We start from the raw sequence: 10,053 nt of genomic DNA on the forward strand, positions 1-10,053 counted from the left end.
GTTGCCTCCTGCTAGTGTGGGCTCCAGTAGCACCAGCGACATGGGGCGGCTCTGTTGAGGATGCGGTTTGAGGTGGACCCACATCCTTACTTACCCTAAAAAACTTCTATTCATAAATTCTTTATCTGTAGGCAATCTTTTGGACATGTTAGTGAGTCGGTGGACCCGCATCGTTACTTACCCTAGAAAACTTCTATTCGGAAATTGTTTATCTGTAGGCAATCTTTTAGACATGTGAGTGAGTCATACTAGAATAGAAGATAATAGTACTAGATCCAACTTGGGCATTTTGCTAAGGTTGTCCTGTTGCTGGCTGTGAAACCTAACTGGGGTTTTCCCTACGATCTTGAAGGTACCACTCTGATGTAGCTGTCCCCTTTTGGTCTTACGGTTAAGTTGATAGTGGCTGCCCCACATCATCACTGAGGGATTTGAGCAAGATGTACTTCTCGACCATCGAGAGATTTAGTAATATGTGCTTGTTGATCAAAATTGGGTGTTTATTTAGGCCCTGCTTCTCGACCATGAACTAAATACCGACCCACACACAAAATTTACATCTATTCCAAACAGAGTGTTAGGGTGAAACACTGGCGGACTGTAGCCATTCAAGACTACAGCAGAGCAGAGTTTATGTCAGTGTGCCAACATAAATTATGTTACAATTATTTAGATCTGTACCTCATCATCTTTCTCAAAGCAGTTGACAATTTGTATCGTGCAGAATGGCTGTACGTAAAACCATATTATTGAGTTTGTGTCGTCCTGACGGGGCATGACCCCTATTCTTGCATAGCTATCCTTTTCAAATTCAATCAACCTGCATGATGGGCATATATAATGGATAACTTGACACTTGATAATAATTTTTGAAATCAAGACTAAGTTTGTTGTTAGTACTTACGGACCACCTGTAACAGCCCGAGAGCAACACTTTACTTTTAAGCCCTTGTTAGAACTGTTTGTAATTTAATTAATGTTGCATGACATTTACATTTGCATCCATGCCATGTCATATCTACTTTTGCTTCCCATGAATTTAAAATTACCACTTCAACTTGTTGTTTGAAATCTTGTTGTTAGAATTTGCTAGAAGATTCAAATATGAATATTCCCTCTCTCTCTTTTGGGGTTTTAAAATCTTTTTCCTATATTTTACAAATGACATTCAAATGTTTTGTTTTAAACCTTTAACCCCATTTGAATACTTCCAAATATTAGTGCCATATTTGGAGTCTACTACTTCTCAGCTTTTCAAAATGTATTTGAAATTTGAATTAGAAAACTATTTGCAAAAGAGAAAAAGGAAAAAGGAAAAAAAATACCTCTTACCTTTCGGGCCGAGTCGGCCCAGCCAACTCGGCCCAGCAGCGCCCGCAGCCCAGCAACGCGCCCCCGCGGCCCATCTTCTCCTGCGCGCGCCCGCGTTGTGCTTCCCAGCAGCGAAAGCGTAAATCCCGGATTACGCCATCTCTCACAGGGGTGTCGTCCTCCTCTGCTTTCTTCCTCCCGACCGATGGAGCCCCCCCGCGCCACGTCGACGTCGACAGCGACAGGAGCATCCACGCCGCCTATTTAAGCCGCTCCGCGCCTCCTCTCAACCCTAGCTAAAGGAGAAACCCTAGGTGGGCTCTCCTCCCTCCCTTTCTACGTGCCGCCGTCGCCTGCTTTTCCGAGCCGTGGGCGCCGCCGCGTCGCACCGCCGACTCCGTCGTCTTCGTCTCCGGCTGACCGCGTCACGAGTTCGCCGCCGCCGACTATTTCCTCAGACTGCGACGAATTCCGCTGAGATCGCCTACGTCGACGCCTAGCTGGGCGCCCACTGGATCCACTGGACGTAGCTAGGATTTAGTAGCTGCTACATCCAGCTACATCCACATGCTACTTTCTCAGCGGAAATTGGATCCTCGGAGTCTGGTGTCCTTACTTGGGGTTATATAATTGCTACATCCACATGCTACTTTCTGTATTTAAATTGCAATTTTTAAATTGTGTCTTGTTATTACCTGCAACAAGGCAACGATGGAAGGCCGTGCTAACGCATTGGTGTTTTGTTCCATTTGCGCCGACCTAAGGACTGAGTTCTCGTTTTCGCCGATCCAAGAAACTTCGCGCTAACCGCTCGTGGGTGAAGATATGGCTTCCCCCTCGGCCTAGTACTCGTTTCATAGCTCTTCCAGGGGCCACATAGTTCGGACGTTCCATTTGGCATATCGCATATACACTGGTGTTGTGTTGGAGACTTGTTGGTACTTTGCATTCATATAGGGCTTGCGACACTAGTCTGGAGTGGTTATCCTGCGGGCTCTGAACCGCTACCAGCTGTCCTCGCAACTCTTGAGTCCGTACGACGCTTCGGCCGGGCTCTCTTTTCGGATAGACTCAGTTGGGTGGTCCCCTGGATTAGTTGTGGGGCTTGGAAACGTCGTGTCGCCCAATCCTGCCGACACATGCCTTTGTGTGTTCCTACTCGAGTGACAGTAAGGGTTGGACGAACGTGTACGGGTAAATTGGTGCACCCTGCAGGGATAAATCTTTCGGAAAGCCGTGTCCGCGGTTATGGACGACTTGGTTGGTCATTACTTGATCATAGAGAAATTAACCAACTTAATCTCATAATCTTGAGTAGTAATTAGCCTTAATCATGAATATGCTTAAAACTGTTTAAGTGTGAGTGCCTTTGGATCATTTCCTCACAAGGGGTTGAGGGGGTGGTAACAGGTTGTGTTTGGTTGTTGTTAGTTGATAGAAGGTCACTTCAGTTAGTAGACGCTCCTCATCCTCTGTTTAGACGATGTCATTAGTGTGTCTCTCCAGGTATATTGCTGCTGCATAACCCACCATATTCATCCATCCTTTGAGACTTGTTGCATAATTAGATTAGTTCTTCCCGTAAGTCTTGCGAGTACTTTGTACTCAGTTGCTTTGCAACGTTGTTTTCTCCAGAGTTTCCAGAGGAGCAGGTGAGTGGTTACTTCATGGAGTTCGACGACGACAGCTTCGACGTTTAGCCAGCAGATTCCAGAGCAGGGTTCTGTGAACTTGTGGCGGCTCTCCTTTCAGTTTCAGCCTCTTAGGCAATAATTGTAAACTTGTCTGTACTCGGGCCTAATTTGCTTCCGCTGGTGTAATGATGATTGTGGACATGTGTCCGAGAGATGTAATAACTTGGTATTTTCGCTCTTTGTATGAGCTTAACTTAATCTTGTGTCTTAGAGTGATGTCATGATATCATTTTTGTTCCAACCTGCGGTGAACACATTGCGTGTATTTTGTGAAGTGTTCATCGTAGGGAGGCACTAGGGCTTAATTTATGTGCGAGTTAGCATTTGGGGCTAAATTGCATAAATTCGGTCCCGGAGTCTCACACCACCTCTTAGCATCCTCTTTTTGTTGAGTGTGAGTGGAGTATGTGTTGGGTTCGTTGCATAGGAAACAAAAAATTTTCCTACGAGAAGTGCGGAAGAAAACCCAAGAATATATATATACTAGATGTATGTAACGAGAGGGATCATGAACACCATACCCTCGTAGACCGCTAAGCGTTACGATCACGAGATCGTTGTTGGTGTAGTGGAACTTTCAATGAGATCAATCTCAGTGCCGAACGGACAGCACCTCCTTGGTATCCACACGTTCAGCTTCACGTTGTCTCCTCCTTCCTCGATCCAGCAAGCGAGAGGGAGAGGTAGACGAGATCCCGGCAGCACGACGGCGTGGTGACTATGGTGAATATTCTCACGGGCAGGGCTACGCCGTGCGCGTGAGAAGAGGAGGAGAGGAGGGCTCAGGGGAGAGAGATCCAACTGAAAGCTTGGGGTATCTCTCTCCCTTGCCCCCCCCTTCTATTTATATAGGGGTAGAGGAGGCGTGGCCGGCCAGGACTATCCCGCGGCCAGGACTCTCCGGCGGCCAGGACTCTCATGCGGCCAGGACTCTCCCGCGGCCAGGACTCTCCTCCTGGCCGCATGGGCCCTGTGGGCTAGCCCCTCGGCCCATTAAGGTCAGGGTGCTCCCTCACAGGCCCATTTAGCCCAGGGATAGGTGGGCCTCAAGGTGGAACCCTCCGGATCCCTCCGGAACCTTCTAGAAGCTTCCCGGTCAAAACCGGGAAATATTCCAAACTTTCCAGAACCCTGAAAACAACTTTCCATATATAAATCTTTATCTCCGGAACATTCCGGAGCTCCTCGTTGCGTCTAGGATCCCATCCAAGACTCCGAATCATAATTCGATATCATCATCATTTATCTCATCTAACCCAAGCAACATGAAACGTTAAGTGTGTGACCCTACGGGTTCGAGAACATGTGGACATGATCAAATATCAATAACCAATAGCGGGACCTGGATGTCCATAATAGTTCCCACATATTCCACGAAGATCTCATCGGTTGAACCACTATGTCGAGGATTCAATTAATCCAGTATCCAATTCTCTTTGTCTCGCGATATATTACTTGCCCGAGATTTGATCGTCGGTATCGCCATACCTAGTTTAATCTCGTTACCGGCAAGTTCTCTTTACTCGTTCCGTAATATAATACCCCCGCAACTAAACACATTAGTCACATGCTTGCAAGCTCATTAGGATGTTATATTACCGAGAGGGCCCAGAGATATCTCTCCGTCACAAGGAGTGACAAATCCCAGTCTTGATCCATACAACCCAACAAGCACCTTCTGGGATACCTGAAAAACACCTTTATGATCACCCAGTTACGAGATGACGGTTGATGCCCACAAAGTATTCTTCCGGTACTAGGGAGTGGCATGATCTCATGGTCTAAAGAAATAATACTTGACATAATAAAACATAAGCAACTTAAACTTAAGTGACACGATCAAAAGCTATGTTTAGGTTTGGGTCTGTCCATCACATCATTCTCCTAATGATATGACCTCGTTATTAAATGACAACACATGTCTATGGTTAGGAAACCTTAACCATCTTTAATCAACGAGCTAATCTAGTAGAGGCGTATTAGGGACACGGTATTTGTTTATTTATCCACACATGTATTTGAGTTTCCAATCAATACAATTATAGCATGGGCAATAAACATTTATCAAGAACAATGAAATATGATAATAACAAATTTATTATTGCCTCTAGGGCATATTTCCAACAGTATGTAACATAATGTTGTACCTACACTCACAAGTTCATAGTCATCAACTTTTTTTGTTAGTGACTTAGTGTTGTTAATACACCAAAATTGCATCTTGCTTTGTTAAATTCCTAATTGTCTTGATGTATGTGGAATGTCTTTGCATTTTACCTTAGCTTGGTGAATATATAATTTAAGATAACCATTTAATAAAAATAAAGTTTACATGTATAGAAAAAATGAAGGATTTTTAATGTATATACATAACTAGTCGAAATCATATTTGCTTGCTGCACCAGTGACCCTCCTGAGTAGTGTACTTGACTTGAGATTTTTCCAAGACATCATGCAAATTTTTTGCCCATCTTTTCACCAAGAAAAACAAGGTTTATAGATACTAGAATGCCAGGAGTGGCCCATTAACGTTAGGAGAGGGAAGCTACCCAAATACCTATACTAATGGAATTGATACTAGTATTATATGAGTTTGCACCAGCAACTGACTTAGAATTATTTTTTGTGCTATAGCTCCACTGAAGTTCACAATATGCTACCTTAGTACATTACTATCTGTGCTTTGTTTAATGTTAAATGAAAATGATGTACTCCCTCCGTCCCATATTAAGTGTCGAAATACTACATGTATCTAGACATATTGTATATAGATATGTCCATTTTTAGACAAATTTGAGTCACTTAATATGGGACGGAGGGAGTATAAATTTTTGAAGGGACAGTTCTGTATGTCTAAACAAAAGTTGCAGAGACACAGCTTGTGTTATGGAAGAACATACGTTGCAGTCACTCCTATTTCATGACAATATGTGCATCTCTCTAGCTCGATAGCAACCTTCCGTTTTAGTTTGTTCCCATTTGCTGCAAAGGACAGTATGGAATCAAGTTTTGAACCCATTTCTAATAATCAGATATAACGGGAAAATGGATTTTGTAAATAGTAAAACCTGAGACAATCCCAACTGTTAGAAAAGGCTTGTCCACGCTGAACCCGAAAATGAGCAACTCTCCCGTTCAAGGGATTACCTGTTCCCATAGACAACTTACGTGGCTTAATTAAACATGGGAAAGATAAAGCTGATCATTATTCCCAGAACACCAACATCCTACAGATGAAGAGTTGTTTCTTCTCTCTGATCCATTTCTACTCTGGGCTCAATTAGGAGTCAAGGACTTCATGCAAATCTTGGAAGTTTAAGATCAAATGAAATTGAGAATTATGTCAGTCTTGGCTGAATCCACCTAAAGGCTTCTTTGTATGTTCAAATCTAGCTTTTCATGCTTTAATTTAAACGATGTAATGGAGATTTAGTACTGGGTATGAATTGCTTCAAAGGTGTTTTCATTGCTGTGAGTTGCAACAGTTATATGCACAGCACTAGTCAGGGTGCTGTTAGGACAATGAAAAACTGTTCAGATTAATATTTACTCCCTCTGATTCTAAATTCTTGACTCAAATTTGCCCAAATATGGATGTATCTATTCTTAAAAAGCGTCTAGATACATGTAATATTTCAACAACAATTTAGGATCGGAGGGAGTAGTAGATTATGCACGAAACTGGCTATATCATAATTTCATGACAAGCATTTATTGAACAGAGCTTGTAACATGGCAGCACCTCAGCGAATCTAGGGTGGGATCAATTGTCTTAATTTCATTCCCTCCCAGATTATTGCATGCAACCGAGCAACTTTTACTTGAGTTACTTCTCATTTCCATTCCACTCGGCAATTATGTTTGGCGCTAATGATTCATCTAGTCTGATTTATGCATAGCTTCTGGTTTCTTATTATTCTTTGTTTGTAATGGAACACTTTAAAAAAAATCATAATGGAACACTGTTATTTTGTTTTTGTCGTGGTTTTCCTTTCATGCTGCTGTAGTATGAATGCACTTCTTCTATTAATACAGGAGATATATAGTTTCAGTTCCATGAAAAAGATTTCATTTAGGCATAATTCAACATGAGAAATTCTTCAAAAAGAAATAGATGTAATCTATGGAGTGTTACAGCAGCCCTTGAACTTACAACTTCAGACTAAAAATGTCTTCGGGAAAAATGGTAACTTCACTGCGATTGACTGCTTTTCTTAGTTTTCGTGTTTCATCCTCTGTTTAATGATTGTTCATAATACAATTACAAATTATGGTGTTACTATTTGGTATTACCTCTTAGTGCATCATACCACCCACTTGTTTATTTAACGACATTCTGACAGTTGTGCAGGAACCAAACACTTTGTGTATATTCAGTTCATCATTTTCAGGAAATAAGCACCAGGGGGCAAACCTTTGGGTGTGCAGTGAATGCCATCTTCCATCCACCATCAACATTCCAGGTACCCAGTGTGTCAAGACTATATAAGTCAATCTCATTGGGGTTGTCATTTTCTGCAGCTGAGAAGATTCTCCCAGCATGCTCAAACACGCTGGTGTTGCTCATGTTCTTGAAAGCCTTTCTGAACCTCAGCTGTGCATGTGCGTATTCAGCATCCTATAACTGTCACAACAGAACAGAAAAGAAGTGTCTATTGATAGCAGCAAGCAAGCTAATCATGTACTTACGTTATTCAAGACACCGGAGATGAGAATCGCTGTAGGGTCACCGTCAGTGGTAGGTGGGAAGCATGGTTTCTTCAGTCCTTTCTCAAGCCTAAATGTATCGGACTGCACGTAGCGGTTGTTGTATGAGATTGACCATGTGTTGTTGCTGCTCTTGGTGAAGTACAAGGCATGGCATGCCTTCTCCTTCAACCCAAATGTCATGGGACTTGCCGAAGATGGAGTTTGACGAGTGGAGGGCTCCAAAGAGAGGGTTCGAACCTGCATCCCACAGCAGGCAGGCCATCTGATTCTGCTACATGATTGTGATGTCTCAATTAAGATGGCGGGAGCTTTAGACAGATTACCGTTTCTTATGTAAACACCCTCAGGAAAATTTGTTGGAATCTCTCCTGCAATATCTAAGATCTCAGTTATCTTGCCGATCTCGTCAACAGGTGCAAAGTTACCCTGCATGGAAGATTTAGGAAGTTCCAACACATTGTAGTTGAGTCAAAATGATTCGTTCTAAATCTACATGTCCTAAATCATATGCTGCAACCTATTTATGCTAAAATGTGATCCGTTTGGCTCCTGTGTTGTTGGCTCCAATGATATTGCCCGTATGATGCATGGTCCAGATATCAGAGTCCTCAATCCCTCATCATGTGTCACCGAGTGAGAAGCATTGTTGGATATATTTTTCTATCAAGCATATACAAGTCTGGAAGTTAATCTAGCTATGTACCTCGGTGGAACGTAAAGGTTGATGACTGATTAGGAAGACAGTGCCCACAAATGCACCCAGCAACCTTCGGGAAGCGTCTGATGCATCCCCAACTGTTGAAGCAAACTGATGCTGAAGCTCCTTGAAATATGGCTGAAACACAGGGCATGAGCCATTTTGATTGATGTTGGCCACTTATCAGCGTTGTAGAGTGGAGTTGAGAGACGTAAAAGAACCTTTGAAATGGATATGATCTGATGACAGAAACGAGTAGCTAGTGCACATCATGGATACACCACTTACAACACATATTGGAAGATGACCTTCTGCTAGTGCACATGCTTGGCTGAAGAGAGCCATGAATCGAAGTCTTCATTTTCAGAGGAGAGCTTCGGTTTCCCCCCTCTACTACCCGCTGTACATACATTAGCGTTGTAGCATTTGTAGTTTTACACAACGCAATACGCAATCCTGCAGAGTTCTCGATGCGCTACCCGCAAAAAAGAAAAGAAAAAAAGAGAGAGTCCTCGAGATCCCCTGAAGAAAAACATTTTCTCATTCATGCTATGCAACGGGAAAAGACTGATCGTTTCTTCGTAATTGACCAGCTATGTTGCCGCATTGTTGGTACTCCTGACGAAGCAGATGAGAAATGTGGTGCTGACCTTGCCTCTTCTAAAATAAATAATGTGTCGCTGATCCTGCATCTCTCTACGATGTGAATGAATGAAGAGACTCAATCTTAATGTTAGGTTTCGTTCGCAAATTCACGTCGTCAACTCTACCCTCCAATGGCGGCAAACGAGTGCGTGGATGGCTTAGCCACACCGGTTAGCAGCCGCTCACACTTTCACACGTCCTTTGTGTACGATGCTGCTCAATTTACAGAGCGATTGTTGGTCATAGCTGCCAACCAGCAAGTATTATTTTATTTTTGTTCGTAATCATTTTGACTAATTACACTTTTATCTCTACTCCATTGGATCTCTTGATACCGAATATGCTTTTATTTGTGCTAGATGAAAATGTCAGAGGTCTAACATTTATGATAGTCAAATGATCATCGAATGTTATCATGGCACATCATATAATATTCATAAATAAGAAGAAATTCTGTAAACGTTGGAAAGAGCATCCTCACTCATTTTAACTCTCAAACGGTCAACTTTTCCTACTTGACATATATTCTAAATTTTACAACAAGTTTGAATTGTAAATTTGGTAATTATGAATATTATAAATGGAACGTCATGCAAGTAAAAGTAACTTGATGTTTTAGTTCAAATTCGTACTAATTAATTAAAACAGCGACAAGAATTATGGGACGAAGAGAGTTATAAATTCAATTGAACTTCCATCTTTGGAAAATAAATACATGTCGTACCAAAACCATATCTCACTAATTTGATTGCAAATACGTATGTTTTCCCATAAGTTTTTTAGAACCACAACTTATTTTATATTGAGAAAAAAATCCATTTAAATAAGTAGTGCAATCCTTTGTCACCCATAATAATAATAAAAACAATCCTTATTTTAAAAAATAGTTGATTTTGTAATTCAAACTTGTAATTTTTGTAGGAACTAATCTTTTTCATATTTTAACTATTTTATGGAGGAGAAAAGTTTCTTGTCAATGGTTAAGTGATACAGACT

At 41.9% G+C, this 10,053-nt stretch overlaps 1 protein-coding gene across 1 annotated transcript; it reads right to left on the reverse strand.

The window, feature by feature from the left end:
* Positions 1-5,772: 5,772 nt before the first annotated feature.
* LOC100830120 lies at positions 5,773-8,250 on the reverse strand. Its single transcript, XM_024462624.1, has 3 exons — positions 7,695-8,250; positions 7,420-7,599; positions 5,773-5,987 (listed from the first exon to the last, which is right to left on the reverse strand). Exons 1-3 carry the CDS (start codon positions 8,145-8,147, stop codon positions 5,970-5,972), a joined length of 651 nt encoding a protein of 216 aa, XP_024318392.1. The 5' UTR covers positions 8,148-8,250; the 3' UTR covers positions 5,773-5,969.
* Between the last annotated feature and the right edge of the window lie 1,803 nt (positions 8,251-10,053).

This window comes from Brachypodium distachyon, chromosome 3 (assembly GCF_000005505.3).
Source record: "Brachypodium distachyon strain Bd21 chromosome 3, Brachypodium_distachyon_v3.0, whole genome shotgun sequence".
Classification (NCBI taxonomy): Eukaryota; Viridiplantae; Streptophyta; class Magnoliopsida; order Poales; family Poaceae; genus Brachypodium; species Brachypodium distachyon.